Source organism: Marmota marmota, unplaced genomic scaffold (assembly GCF_001458135.2).
Source record: "Marmota marmota marmota unplaced genomic scaffold, marMar, whole genome shotgun sequence".
Taxonomy (NCBI): Eukaryota; Metazoa; Chordata; class Mammalia; order Rodentia; family Sciuridae; genus Marmota; species Marmota marmota.
The window spans coordinates 1,241,817-1,257,429 of NW_026000171.1; the positions used below are offsets into that span (position 1 = coordinate 1,241,817).

The following is a 15,613-nucleotide window of genomic DNA, read 5'->3' on the forward strand; positions in this document are numbered from 1 at the left end:
CAAGCCGCAGGCGAATGGCAGCCTGAAATTACCTGTTCTATGGCTGAATGAGCTGTGGTCAGTCGAAAACAGGGATGGTGACATCAGCTTTCCAACATGGTGGCTGCTGGCCTCCTCTGTGGTCTGACCGGTGTGGAGAACCGAGATGGACTGCTTCCTTCCCCCGTCTCGAACCCAGAATTCAGCCCTGAGTACGGTGCTTGCACGGCTGGCAGAAACTGCAGCGCTGTATCCCTGCGTCGCTATCTCCTCGTTTCCCAGCGCGCACTGCAGACTCTAGCCGCGGGGCGATTTGCTGAATAAGCAGTGTTACCCTCCGTGCGACAAACCTCTCGCGTTTGAGTCCCCGTAGCCGATCCTCGTGCGATGGAAATCCTTCCTCCAGGTTCCGGAGCACCCCACTATTGCTGGAAATTCCTAACAAGATATCCTTTAGCCGTCCTGACTTGTCATACTCCCACACAGTGAAGCAGCACACGGGGGCAATGCACTCCCCTCGCCGCCATCTTTGTTTTATCCCGGAATAAAATATTTTCATTTGCTGCAGCATGCATGGCCTGAAGATCATTAGGTTAAATGAAATTAGTCAGGCAAAGAAGGACAAGGGTCTTCTAATCTCACTATACATTGAATCTGAAAGAGTTGACCTCATAAAAGTTCAGAACATTAGACTAGAATTGTGATTACCATAAGCTGGAACGCGTAGGGGTTAGAAATGGAAAGCTTTCGATTGATCAATTAGCAATAGCCTTTACTTAGATAGGAACAAGAAGTTCTGGTGCACTATTGCACAGTAGGAAGACTATAGATAACAGTAATAAGCTTTATTTCAAAAAGCCAAAAGATAACATTGGAAATTGTCACAGAAGGAAATGAAAAGATAACACAATGTGCACATACATCAAGAAATCTATTTACTCCATTAATAGGTATAATATTTATGTTTTGAGTATCAAATTGAGATAAATTTAATTTAAATGAAAAAAGAAGGAAAATGATACAGGTGAAAAGATATGGGGGAAGGTTATATAGTTTATATATGATGGATTCAGTAATACAAGAGAAGTGCATTGAGAGGTAAAATTGATAATAATAAGGACAACTGAACAAAAAACAACTTTTTGAGGAAGATAGATGAGTTTCCAGTGCCTGGGAGATGGCATTGGAGGGTTGACAAAGAGCACATAAGGATTATCTGAATAGCACAAAAGATAGTGGTGTATGATATTGACTCTGTGTATATCTGTGTGAATTCTGTATACCCTTGCTGTGTAAAAGAGGAATAATTTGTAAGATTGACTCAATGTTGAGATATTGAGGTTAGAAACTTGAAACTTGCCCAAGGAAGCAATGTGTCCTTGAAGCAAAGAATCAGACAAGGATATATCTGACTGCAAGTTTGAATTTATTTACTCTAGTGAGAATGAGTCCTATGAATCAGCGGACCTCTGCAGATGCAATTTTTCTTTCTTTATCTAGCCAGACCTCTCATAAACTTCAAATGGCTTGAAATTGTTTGTTTTTGTCTGCATTATTTCCTTGAAATACATATACCCAGCACCTAATAACATTTCTGGAACATGGCAAATTCTGAAAAGACATTAGTATTTTGAATTAGAAAACAAGGAAGCAGACTCTGAATATTCTCTTCTACTTCTTCTCTCCTATATCAGACTAGGGTGGAAAATTTAGATTATGTCTTCTTTGAAGACCCATCTGCCCCATTTTATCCTTTCCTAATCACAGGCATTTTTTCCCATTTCTGGGCCTCCAGTGACCATTCTCCATGTACCCAGCCCAAAAGTTCTAATAATGATGGGAAGTGAGAGAGGCCATTTCCACAAGATGAAAGAGCCCTAGTTTTGTAAGAGCTGGAATGTGGAGAATTGGGGGGTTTCTCGGGACCTGGCACAGGTACAGAAAGAATAGTTTCCTGAAGACCAGGTTTCTACAAACCCTCCTAGGACTTGACTGAAGTGGTTTTTGCAAACAAACTCAGTTTGTAAAGTGAAGTTCACCTCTGTGAAATAAGAGTAGAGATGAGGCACTAAGGATAAAGGCACACACTATATCCTCAACAGCAGGGGCTCTTGAGGACTTGGGGAGGGGATTCAAAAAGGGAGGGAGCTGAATCAAGAGGAGCTATCCTTGAGAGGCATAAATGAGGTCCCAGTGGAAAGATCTGGATGACTCCATATCTCTAACCTCTAACAAGTCACTTACTCTCCCCAGGTTCTTTCTTCTCTGTCAAGACATAAGGACATAAGCACATGAGTATCTTCAATAGTATATCATTTTTAGTAACTTTTTAACACTTTGTTAACACTGTCAACAGCATTTATCACTATGGAGCTTTAAACTTAGCCATGAAAAAGGCCATTATGTTGAGGTATTTAGGGTACTGGAGAATTCAGATAGACAGATTTAGGAAGGGAAATTGAGATTGAGAATGAATTTAGGATAAATATCACAGTACCTTATTTATTTATACAGGAAGCAACCAACACCCAGACATTGCCTGTGAACTGCCTATCTGTCTTTCCCTATTAGAGAAGCCACGAAAAGAGTCTATTTGCTGCCATGTACCAAACATACTCTGCACATTCAGTTCTTTTTAATGCCAATCCTCCAAATCCCTTAGGCCACAGAGCAGGACCATTTTCCTTAATTGGTTGTTGTGGGCTTTGATGCATTCTCCTTTGGGACTGAAGTATGAGTATGTCTCTATCCCTTCTGATTTATAACACAAAATGCAGAATTTGTTCTCATGTTCAAAATGTAGATGTCAAACCTTAAAGATTTAAAGTAATAAATGTATTGTTGAATTTGCAATAATACTGCCCTCTGAACTCCTCAGGATCTGTTCAGTACAATGACAGGTGCTCAGTTGATCATCTGAATACATGTGTTGTATGAATTTTCCTCTTCACCCTCTCAGGCTATAGCTGGATTAGTTTATCGGAACTGTGAGACTAGAAGAGCGAAGGTGAAACCTGCATTGGGTGATCTATTTCTTTATGTGAAGTGCTTCCAATTTTTATTAATGGGAATTATACAAAAGTTTCTGCAAATGTTTGATATTGCAATAGAACTCAGTGCCTAAGACAAAGGTACCCTCATAACATTTAAATTGGAGGACACTGTATTCAGATATCCCTTGTATTCTCTCAGATAGAACTTGGATGTAATGTTATTCTAACTCAACTGAGGCAGTCTAACTCTTGGATGCTAGAAATGTGTCAAATACAATGAAAAAAAAAGAAAAAGATATAGTGACACTGCAGGCAAGTTTGTGTTTCTCTCTAAGATGAATCTGTAATTAGTCATTCAAACCTGGTGGCCCTCTCTGGTGGTACTTGTGTTGAGCTTTAATGTGAAGGTGGAACTGAGTGGAAACCAGAGTTCACAGAGAAGGAGACCTGGTGCATCCACAGGAAGAGCCTTCAGCCAGCCAGGTTTCTGTTCTGGAGGCTGATCTTTGTTGTTTCTGTCACTGGACAACCATATTGATGGCTGATTTTATGATGTACCTGCAGGTCTCACACTCTTTAAAACATAACCTCCTAAAGATTAGTGATTTCAGTTTGGAATTTGTGTATCTGCATTTTGATGCTATAAGGTACATTGTCATTACTGCTCTATAATAATGATATAAATTAAAATTACCATTGTAGTAATACTTCAGGAATCCACATTTTATATTAATACATCAGGTTCAGAGAAAAAAGGGAGTATTCCAATTTTAATGTTTTAAATAACAATTTTAATAAGTTATATTAATGCGTTTGATGTTCATTGTACTTTGATAGTTTACTTGGGGGGAAAAGATAATGAATATGCTATTCTCTTGAGAAAGTATGTCTTGCTGAACTTCTTTACTACATAAAATTACTATTATATTACAATTTTACCAAATACTGTAACCAAATACTTCCCCAAATGTCTGAAACCATACTTGAAATTACTTCCTTATCAGCTTCAATAGATGTATAATGGATTTTTCAAACTCTGTTTATTAGAAAAAAATCCCTAAAAAACAACACAAAACCAAAAAAAAATAAAATAAATAATGTACTCAAGCTCAAAACTCTGTATAACTTCTGTTCATTCTTTTAAATTATCTTTCTGTCTTCTGTAATGGGAAAAATAATGTAAAGAAGTCTGATTATTTTAGTCACAATAACTTGGTTTCTATCTCAGCTTCACACTGTTTAGAAGACTCTTTTCTGATCCCAAGTGGAAAATAAGTGTAAATTATCAGTTTTTATACATACTGAATTTTTTGATTCATTAACAAATGTTATCTTATTTGGAATTAGTATCTGTGAATTGAGAGTTTGAGGACATAAAATAATGAAAAATTAATACTAGCTTTTTTCTACACTGAGATCATATTCACTGGATAGTTATGGATACTATAAAAAAAGGAGATAGACTGACAAAGAAAGTTATACAAAAACACAGATACCTTTATAATATGAACAATAATTTGCCCATATAAAAACTACATATATTACACAAAAATATATATATATTCATTTCTTGGACACACACATATACATGTATGTATATGTATGTGTGTGAGGAAGTGTTTACATTCCTTTCTTGAATCATCAATTTAGAACAGACCTTACAAATTCCTTCTCCAAAATTTATCTTCATACAACTGCATTGAGAATTCACATTCTGGCACCATCTGTTGAATCCTTTCTCCATGCCAGAACCCTGGAAAATGAAAAGATTTCCCAGCATTACCTGTGACTTTTAGCTTTGTAATTCTATTCCCTGACACTTGTTGTTGTTTGATTTTGCTACCATAGGATTTGTGCATCTGGTTGGAGGACATGGACCCTGCTCTGGGCGAGTGGAAGTGAATTCTGGAGGAGAGTGGATTCCAGTATCTGATGGAAATTTCACATTATCCACAGCCCAGGTCATATGTGCAGAGCTGGGGTGTGGCAAGGCTGCATCTGTCCTGGGAAACCTGCCCTTCAGAGAGGACAGTGAACAGGTCTGGGCTGAAGAGTTCCAATGTGAAGGACAGGAGCCTGGCCTCTGGTTCTGTCCCAGAGTGCCTTGTCCTGGAGGAAGTTGTCCCCAGAGAGGGGCTGTGCAAGTTGTCTGCTCAGGTGAGACTCACAACAGGATGTTAACCTCCCTATGCACTCTGTGGTGGGGGTAAGAAAAATGTGGGATTATGCTAAAATCCTGTCTTCTACCAGGATATACAGATATTCGGCTCATGAAAAATGGCAGCTCTCAGTGTGAGGGTCAAGTGGAGATGAAGACCTCTGGAGGCTGGAGAACACTCTGTGCCTCCCACTGGAATATGGCCAATGCCAATGTTGTTTGCCGTCATTTGGGCTGTGGAGTTGCCATCTCCACCCCAAAGGGAGCATACTTTGTGGAAGGAGGAGATGAGATCTGGAGAGACCGATTTCACTGCTCAGGGTCTGAGTCCTTCCTGTGGAATTGCCCTGTGACTGCCCTGGGTGTTCCTGCCTGTGCCCATGGAAACACAGCCTCTGTGGTCTGCTCAGGTAAGAGAGGGCAGGGCTGACTGGTACTAGAGTGATGTGTCTCTAAGAGCAGACAGTGTGGAGAGATGACTTCAAAAATGAAACATTCTGTGGTAAAATAGGATTCTTCTCAATGATCATTCATCTTTCAGGCCCTGTCAAGTGATATTAAGAGCAATATTTTTAAGTAAGCCTTTTTATTTTTTCAAATTCATGGACAACAATGTATAACAATGAATGACAGCTCTGTCGTGTTCCTCACCTGGGCCATCAGAGAGTATCAGCAGCTCCCAGGAGTAACCTGCACATCTCTCCAGTCACTATGCCCTCCTCCCTTCCAAGGAAGATCACTCTAACTTCTGCAAAATATTTTTGCACATCTTGAGCTTTATGTAGAATCATGCAGTATTTTCTTTTTTCATGTCTACTATGACTCAACATAATGTTTAGAATTCACCCATGTCTTTATTTTTAGTCAAGCTTCATTTATTTTTATTGCTGTAGAGTTTTCTGCCAAATAACCACAGGATCATGTGTTGAGCCATTCAAATGATGTGGATGTTGGAGTTGTTTGCACTTTTTGAATACTCAAATAATAATCCTACAAGTTACCATGTCAATAACTTTTAGTGCAAATATGGATATATTTGTATATGGTTTTTAATACTTGTCCATTTATTTTGCCTCTCTTAATATGGTCTTCATTCAAGAGTCAAATTTTTGTTCTTAATGAAGCACAGAATATCAATATTTCATGTACACTTAGTGTTCTAATGTCTTTTTAAATAGAACTTTACTACCATCGATCATAAAAATATTCTCCAGGTGTCTTATCACGTCTAATTACTTTTCTTTTACATATAATTGCACAATGTTTCTGGGGTTGGTATTGTACACAGGGTGTGTGGTGTGAAGATAGTTTCCCATTATTGTTTGGACATCCAATTGACTCAGAATCATTACTGAAAAGCCCTTTCCCCACTGTGGTGCCACCATTGAAATACACAGGCTGCAGCTATTTCTGGCTCTTGCTCTATACTCTGTTTTGTTCCATTCTGTCATTTTCTATGCTTGTAGCCATGCATGCCTCCTTAATTATTATAACTTTACAGCATGTCTGATTAACATTTTTTAAAGAGTACTTTAGAGTAACTGTTCTAATTGTGTTGTTTTTCCTGCCCAATGCATTGGTCATACTCGGTATTATGCATTTCACATAAATTTTATAAATGACTTGATATATTTAATACAATAAAAACATCATGGTCTTTAGACTGAGTTTTGATTTGACCCAAATATCAATATGGAGCTAATTAACTTATAATGTATATCTCTAGTTTCTCTCAGAGATTATACATAACTTTTACTAGGTGTATTCTTGGTGTTTTATGTTTATGATGATTTAGTGTTTCTTTTAGTGAAATATCCTAGGAATTAATTCTACTAATGTTTTAGTCAGCTTTTCAGCTGCTGTGACAAAAAGGCCTGAGAAGAACAATTTTTGGAGAAAAAGTTTATTTTGAAGCTCAGGAATTCAGAGGTCTCAGTCCATAGATAGTCTGCTTCATACCTTGGGACTAAAGGTAAAACAGAATATCATGGTGGAAGAGTGTAGAAGGAGAAAGCAGATCAGGAGATGGCCACCAAGAAGCAGAAATAGGGAGAACTCTGCTCAACAAGGACAATATATAAACCCAAAGACAGGCCCCCAAGCACCTACCTCATCGAGCCACACCCTACCTGCCACAATCACCACCCAGTTAATACTATCAGAGGATTAATGTGCTGATTAGGTTAAGGCTATCATAACCCAATCATTTTACTTTTAAACTTTCATGTCTCACATATGAGCTTTTGGGGAACACCCAGTACCAAACCATAATTACTAGTTTTCAGATTCATTTTTTGTGGCTTGGTTTTTCTTCCTTCTTTCTTTCTTTCTCTCTTTCTTTCTTTTTTATAATTTGAGAATTATGAATAAGCTTAGGAAAGTATGAAATTCCCAGGTAACCTGAACCAAGATTCCCCAATGCTATTATTTTTCTATATTATCCTTTCTTCCATCATATTTATCCCTGAATATATAAAATATTTCTGAGTAAATAGTTTAAGTTAAGATAAGATAAGATAATGTGGATAAGATAATGTGTCCCTTTACTCTTCAAATATTTTCAAGAATTTTTCACACAACCACAGTGTCATTGCCATATTCCATAAATTAACCTTGTTGGCTTCCACATATGATGGATAACATGTGGTACTTGTCTTTCTGTGTCTGGGTTATTGAACTTAACATGATGTCCTACAATTCCTACCATTTGATGCAAACAGCAGGACTCCATTTTTCTTTATGACTGTATTTATACCACATTTACTTCATGAATTTGTCTTTTAATGGGCACCTGATTCCATATGGTAACTATTGTGAATAGTGCTATAATAAACATGGGAATGTAGGATTGCTGTTTCACAGTAAATGTAATTGTCCTGGTTGCTATTGCTTTTTAATCCATTCCTCACCCCACCCCCCCCCGGCAAAAAAAAATAGTGACACCAATAAAGAATTCATTTTATTTTGCCCATGATTTCCATATTCACAAATTTGGCAAGGGCTCTTGGCAGTTGCCACTTGTGGACTCTCATGAAGTTGCACTTGGATCTCATCTGCAGCTGAGTCATTGAAGACTTGACCAAGCTGGGAATCCAGGATAGTTCATTCACATGGCTGGTAGCTTAAAGTTCACCTGGGGCTGCTGTCAAATGCTCTCTCCCACTGGATAATCCACAGAGTAGATTTCCCATAAAGCAAAATCCTACTAAGTCAAGAAGAAGAGGCCTGACATTCTAAGCTAGGTTCCTAAGTCAAATTGTGCTAGCTTCACCACATTCTGTTGTTTATAGGCAACTTACCCCTGTCAGCCCAGATTGGAGAGCAGGAGAAATGGATAGAATGTGACAGAATGTGGGTATTTTTTTTAATGACAGATGTGTTAAATATCTTTGTGTATTTTCTAATTTATACTTTTGAATTATCAGTTAGGGCCTTAATGCCTAAAACTTGTAGAGTACATAGGAATGTTAGTATCTCTCACGGTGTCTCTTAGTTTCCTGTTATATTTCCTACATTTTTGTCTTTCTGTTGTTCACTCAATATTTTCCCATGTTCTTCCACTTACTGTTTCTATTTTGTGCTAATCTACATTATGTTAGACTCATCCTCTCATTTCTCATTTTTACCTACTGATATTTATTGGCTCTTTTTCATTGGTTCTTTTTATTCATGCCTCTCAATTATTTATTGGATTTTTGTGATCATTTATCTACCAAAATTCCCATCATGTCATTTAATTTACAAAATTTAATCATGATTATTTGAATTATCTATAAGGAAACACCAATATCACTCTGTGAAAATCTCTTTTACCTCTTTTGTCCACTTTCTTTCTACATAAACTCTTTTATATGTGTTGGGTATTTTTTCATTGAAAGACATTGTATTTGAAAAAAAGTTCATCCTACAAAACCTTCAGAAAGGATTTTATGTTCTTTAATCCACTACCCATTTAATTATTTTATTTATTACAACTTTATTTAGAGTAGATCCCTTACACAAAAAGAATTGAAATGATGAAAAAATGGGCACTCATCCCTATGACAAAAATTATTTCAGTTTACAAAATATAAGTTTTCTGGGTGTTTAAAAGGATTCTCCTCTTTGGCATAACCTAAATTTTACTTGGGTTCTCCCAAGGGAAATCTGGCAAAGGTGCTGACATTTTCAGACTCAACTACTACCTTTGAGTTGTCAAATGCTTCCAGGAGAAAAAAGCTGATTCTAGTTTTTACTTTTCTTTAAACTTGACTCCAGTGTCTTGCTTCCCTTGGAGCTATGCAATACTCTCAAATATCAATGACATAGTCACACTTCCCTAAAGTCATTCCTAGTACTTGGCTTAAAATAGAAGAGTGTTAGAAGTAGAAGCAGAATTCACCATTAGAAAATTGGCTCTGTGCCGCAGTCTGGCTGGGCACAAATCACGAGCCACTGAAGCAGGAACAAACTTTATTTTTGAACTCCACCAAAACACTTCACACACGCTCCCAGGGAATTCTCCCGAATGCCATGCCGCTTGTCCAGGAACCAACCACCGGAAATATCTCCTCCGGAAATCCCTCCTCCCGCACTTCCCCAACCAATGGGAACTCTCCGCGAATCCCCAGGAGAACTCCAAAGCAGGGGCAGAGGCGGATAGTAATGCCTTGTCTGTCAACCAATACTATTGGCAAAATGCCAGGGGCCATTCCAACTCGGCTGTGGCTCTCAGCAGCTCTGAAAATAGGAAATTAGTGGTCATGGGCTACAACCTTTAGATGCCATCATAAGATTATTGTCTAGTTTAACTCAGTTTCCTGCTCTCTAACCCTTTCTGTAGGAAACCAGGCCCAGCTACTGCCCCAGTGCAATGACTCCTGGTCTAACACAGCAGGCTCTGCAGCCTCAGAGGGCCACACTGCCAACTGCTCAGGTGAGCAAGACCTCCAGCACCAGAGCCTTCCCATTCCCTGTGTGAATGCCCACTGACATGACCCTGTTTCTCCTCAGACAGCAGACAGCTCCGCCTGGTGGACGGGGGCAGTCACTGTGCAGGGAGAGTGGAGATCCTGCTGCAGGGCTCCTGGGGCTCCATCTGTGATGACAGCTGGGACCTGAGAGATGCCCACGTGGTGTGCAGACAGCTGGGCTGTGGAGTGGCCCTGGAGGCCACCATCTCTGCTCACTTTGGAGAGGGATCAGGGCCTATCTGGCTGGACAAGTTGAACTGCACAGGAGAGGAGACCCACGTGTGGCAGTGCCCTTCCCAGGGCTGGGGGCAGCACAACTGCAGTCACAAGGATGATGCTGGGGTCATCTGCTCAGGTCTGTGGTGCACACTATGCACAGGTGGGGGTGGGCAGGAAAGGGTCTACAGGATGATGTCTGAGCCCTAGGACAGGGGTGAGGACAGAGCAGAGGAAAGGTGCAGAGAAGATGAGGTGCTTCCATTTACTGCTGCAGCAACTGAGCTTCTGCTCCTTCCTTCTCAGCATTGTCCCCTGACACAGTCATTCTCTACAATGTCCATTTAAAGCAGTCATCACTCTTCTGTGACATGTGGGAGCAACATCCTGACCCACTGAATTAGTTTTCTATTCCTGCTGTAACAAGTCACCATAGACAAGTGACTCAAAACAGCACAAATTTATCATCTTACAATGTGTAAGTTAGAATTTTGACCTGGATCTCTCTGAGCTAAAAACAAGCTGTCAGCAGCTGCAACAGCTGAAACTCTGGGAAGACTCCTTTTCTTGCCTTTTTCAGCTTCTAGAAGTAGCCTGAATTTCTCAAGTGACCCCATCCTTCTTCAAACACAAAGCATCTCAACCTTCTAACCATTCTATGAACACATCTCCCTCTGATGTGAGCCAGAAAGACTTATCTGTTTTTGAGGATATAGGTGTAAGGATGTCATTAGATTGGGCACACCTATTGGGGGCAGTCGTCCTATCCAGGATGATCCAGTATAATCTCATGATGAAAGCACCTTTTGTTTGTTTTTGTTTTTGTTTTTTATTTTGGTACTGGGATTAAACCCAGGGGGCTCAACCACTGAGCTACAGCCATAGCCCCTTTTTTATTATAATTTTTCATTTTTGAGACAAGTCCATGTTAAGTTACTTAGAGCCTCACTAAGTTTCTGGGGCTGGCTTTGAACATGAGTTGCACCTGCTTCAGCCTCCCAAGTCACTAGGATTACAGGCATGTCCCATCTTGCCTAGAGAAAGGATCCTTTTCTTAATGTTGTCTGAAAAGCCCTTTTGCAATATGAGTTAAAATATTCACAGGCTTGCAGGATCACAGAGTGGACATATTTGAAGCTCCACTTTTCTACCATCCCTCTGTCCACCCTCCTTTTCTATGATCTGTCAGATGGTTAGTCAGGGAGTAAAGATTTTTTCCTGCTCAGCTCCCAGTCAGTGTTCCTACCTGTTCACTTGCTAATATTACATTGTTGTAGAAACAGAAAGAGAGGTACAAGTTAGCAAAACAGATTAAAGGGATAAAAAAAATCTTCCAATCTTCCACCTAGTAGGTACTGCCTCAGGATAGTAAGCAATGAGTTCTCACTACTTAGGAATAAAGAAAAAACAGCAGTAAGAGTTGAATGCTCTTTAGAGCAGATGATGCTAAGTGAAGCTAGCCAATCCCTAAAAAAAATGCCAAATGTCTTCTTTGATATAAGGAGAGCAACTAAGAACAGAGCAGGGAGGAAGAACAGGAGAAAAAGATTAACATTAAACAGGGACGAGAGGTGGGAGGGAAAGGGAGAGAGAAGGGAAATTGCATGGAAATGGAAGGAGACCCTCATTGTTATACAAAATTACATATAAGAGGATGTGAGGAGAAAGGGAAAAAAACAAGGGAGAGAAATGAATTACAGTAGATGGGGTAGAGAGAGAAGATGGGAGGGGAGGGAGGGGGGATAGTAGAGGATAGGAAAGATAGCAGAATACAACAGTCACTAGTATGGCAATATGTAAAAACATGGATGTGTAACCGATGTGATTCTGCAATCTGTATATGGGGTAAAAATGGGAGTTCATAACCCACTTGAATCAAATGTATGAAATATGATATGTCAAGAGCTTTGTAATGTTTTGAACAACCAATAAAAAAAAGAGTTGAATGTTCACTGACCCCTGTTTTCCTCCTCTTGCTTTCAGAGTTCCTGGCCCTCAGGCTGGTGAGTGAGGACCAGGAGTGTGCTGGGTGGCTGGAGGTTTTCTACAACAACACCTGGGGCAGTGTCTGCCACAGCCCCATGGAAGCTGTGACCTTGTCCGTGATCTGCAGACAGCTTGGCTGTGGGGACAGTGGGACTCTGAACTTCTTGGTTCCTCTCAGGAAAGGTTCTAGACCTTCCTGGGTGGATGGAATCCGCTGTCGGGAAACTGATATCTCTCTCTGGCAGTGTCCTTCTGACCCCTGGAAACACCAATCTTGCTCTGCAAAGGAGGAAGCTCATATCACATGTACAGGTGACCTACTGTCTATTTCTATGTATCTGTCCTCTGCTTGTAGGTTGTTGTCAGGAAAGGTTCATATTTTCAAATATAATGGATGAGTTGAAACAAGTTTACAAAATGAATTCTGGATAGAGGTTTCTTGATCCACCTCTTCCAGTCCTGTTTCAAAGACAGATATAAGGAAACATGTGATAGAAATTTATGTGAAAACTACAGACAGACTGAACTTAACATATGGAAGTATAAACTTATACTCTGATAAACTTTCTAAGCAGTTAGCTAAAACAGTCTTTATATTAATTAACCTGTTTTTCCTTAGTAACAGGGTGAATGATTGGACCTCAGTTATATACATTGCTTACTATGTGCTATCACTTTTTCCCCCACCAAACTGTATCACAGGTAATGTGCCTTAATTGTCACAATCAACTGATGATAGGTATTATAGTAATCGCTTATTTCATAAGAGGCAACTGAGCTTAGGAGGAAACATTTCATCTCCCTTACACTTTCAAGTGAGTGGGAGAGCAATTTGGGGAATCAAATACTATTGGGCTGTTTACTCTGAAATCCATCTTCATCAGACAGACCACCTCTCGGGTCACTTTATTGATGAAAAGTAATCAAGTGACTTGTAGGTAGAAACTTAATTCCAGACAGGAGGACAGATGCAGGAAGAAAACCCTGCCCCATCCTCATGGAGTTTGCACTTCAGCCTGATGACATGCACCATGCATAAATTTGAGTGTCATGAAGAAATGGAAGGTGCTGTGGAAATGCGTGCTTTGGGGAAGAGAGAAATCATTTTAAGTTGAGACCTAAAGGAGGAATTGAGGTCCAATGCAGGAAGAAAGTAGAGTATTTATCAGTGTAAATACTGAGGTGGGAGGACTATGGTGACCTTGAGGTATGGATAAAATCCCATGATAAGCACAGCACAATGCCTGATAACCTGGATGGGTATGATGAGCTCAAGTCCTCTCCAAGGCATGGCCCCAATAACAATCTTGTTGAAAATCTGTTTGTTAATCTTCTCCTCTGCCACATTATGGGGAATGGCTGGGAGATAAGGGGCCTGGTCTCCCCTTATTTTGTTCTTGAATTCATCTCCTCACAATCCCAGTGGTCTTGGCTGATACTACCTCCTCTGAGCCTTTATCCATATGCTACCACAAACATATGCCCACTTCATCCCTCTCCCAGAAAACATTCCATGGGGCCTGTTGGAAATTGGAGACTATCATCTTCCAATTTCTTAAGACCTGTAATGTCCCCTTCAGTTTCATGTTCTCACAAAAACCTGGCTGTCCTCTGAAAACAATGATGTCCTTATCATTAGGAGGCTCTGTGCTTCCCTTTCATCAGGATATTTTTTGAGCCAAATCTTAGAATAAAAATATTCTTGCTCTCACTTGTCATTTTCAACATTTTTTTCTTTTTCTCTGTGTTCAATTACTTGAAATTTGCCCCACGAGATGGCACCAGCTACCACTTCTGTTGGTGTCACCCTCCAGCCTGGTCACTCCCCCTTGTCCCAGTAGGCTGCAGTACTAGCCTCACCAGGCTCCTCTGTCTCCCGTTCCTGGTGCTGCCAGCATCCTTGAACACAACTGAGATAACATCCTGGGCCTCTCCAGTCCTGATTTTCTCCCATTGAAGCACTCTGCTCCCTCCCACCCCATGTCCATGTATAGCCACACTATTGACCATCACTACCTGTCCAGCTTGATATCTTGATTGCATTATTCCTTCTCTGTTTCCTCTTCTCCTTATAGCACATATGCTTGATGCTCCTTTTCCAGATATTTCATCCTCATGCAGATTTCAAATGTTCTCCCTTATCAGTTTCGCAGTTTTCCACTCTCTTCATGATTGCACATGTTCTTCTTACCCTGATTAGACAACATAATGCCCCATTAAAATCCTCCCCCTTCAAGTACACTCAACTCCCTTGTCTCTTCATTACCTGTGTAATGACAAGAATGGTTGTGTCATCTACTTAACTCTTCCCTGCTTGCACTAGACTAGGAAAAGACTCCTGAATCATGGACAAGTGCTGTGTCTTGTTATAATGTGAAATTATCCTGCTAGTCTCTTTAAATTTGTGATCCAACCTCTGATGGACCATCCACAATGGCCCCGTATTCTAGTGTGCTTCTCTCACATGTTCTCTTGCCTTTTCTGTAACTGTCTACCTTGCCTTTTCTTAGCTGTCTACCTTATTTTTTCCTCAAATGCTCACTCTGCCTTATTGGTTGTTCTTATTCTGCTTTATAGGTTTGCTATTTCTGTTCCATTAATAAATTTTAGACACATTCTTGGTTGAACCACAGACTCTCTACTCTTACTTACCTATCCTGCTTACCCAGATGTGTATTCTAAAGATGTTGGATGGAATATTCTGTAGATATCTGTTAAGTCCACTTGATCTATAATATTAGTGAATTTATGATATATGCCTGTTGATATTTTCTCTGCATTCCAAATCGATTAGTGAGATGGGATATTAAGGTACCACTAGTATTGTATGGAAATGTGTTGTCCCATTATATCCTACGACTACTTTGTTAATAAAATTCTGGGTTCTTTTCTTTGGTACATATTTATTTGTTTTTTTTTCTTTTTTTTATTGGTTGTTCAAAACATTACAAAGCTCTTGACATATCATATTTCATACATTTGATTCAAGTGGGTTATGAACTCCCATTTTTACCCCATATACACATTGCAAAATCACATCCGTTACACATCCACGTTTTTACATATTGCCATACTAGTGACTATTGTATTCTGCTACCTTTCCTATCCTCTACTATCCCCCCTCCTCTCCCCTCCCATGTTCTCTCCCTACCCCATCTGCTATAATCCAATTCTCTCCCTTATTGTTCCCTTTCTCCTCACATCCTCTTATATGTAATTTTGTATAACAAGAAGGGTCTCCTTCCATTTCCATGCAATTTCCCTTCTCTCTCCCTTTCCCTCCCACCTCTCGTCCCTGTTTAATGTTAATCTTTTCCTCATGCTCTTCC

General features: G+C 39.8%; 1 protein-coding gene across 1 annotated transcript in view; it reads left to right on the top strand.

The window, feature by feature from the left end:
• Nucleotides 1-15,613, top strand: part of LOC107154879 (antigen WC1.1-like) — a 62,327-nt gene that overhangs the window by 9,217 nt on the left and 37,497 nt on the right. Inside the window, 5 exon segments of the mRNA XM_048787562.1 lie at nucleotides 4,821-5,129; nucleotides 5,223-5,540; nucleotides 9,953-10,045; nucleotides 10,123-10,437; nucleotides 12,282-12,596. Coding sequence (XP_048643519.1) covers nucleotides 4,821-5,129; nucleotides 5,223-5,540; nucleotides 9,953-10,045; nucleotides 10,123-10,437; nucleotides 12,282-12,596 — 1,350 coding nt within the window.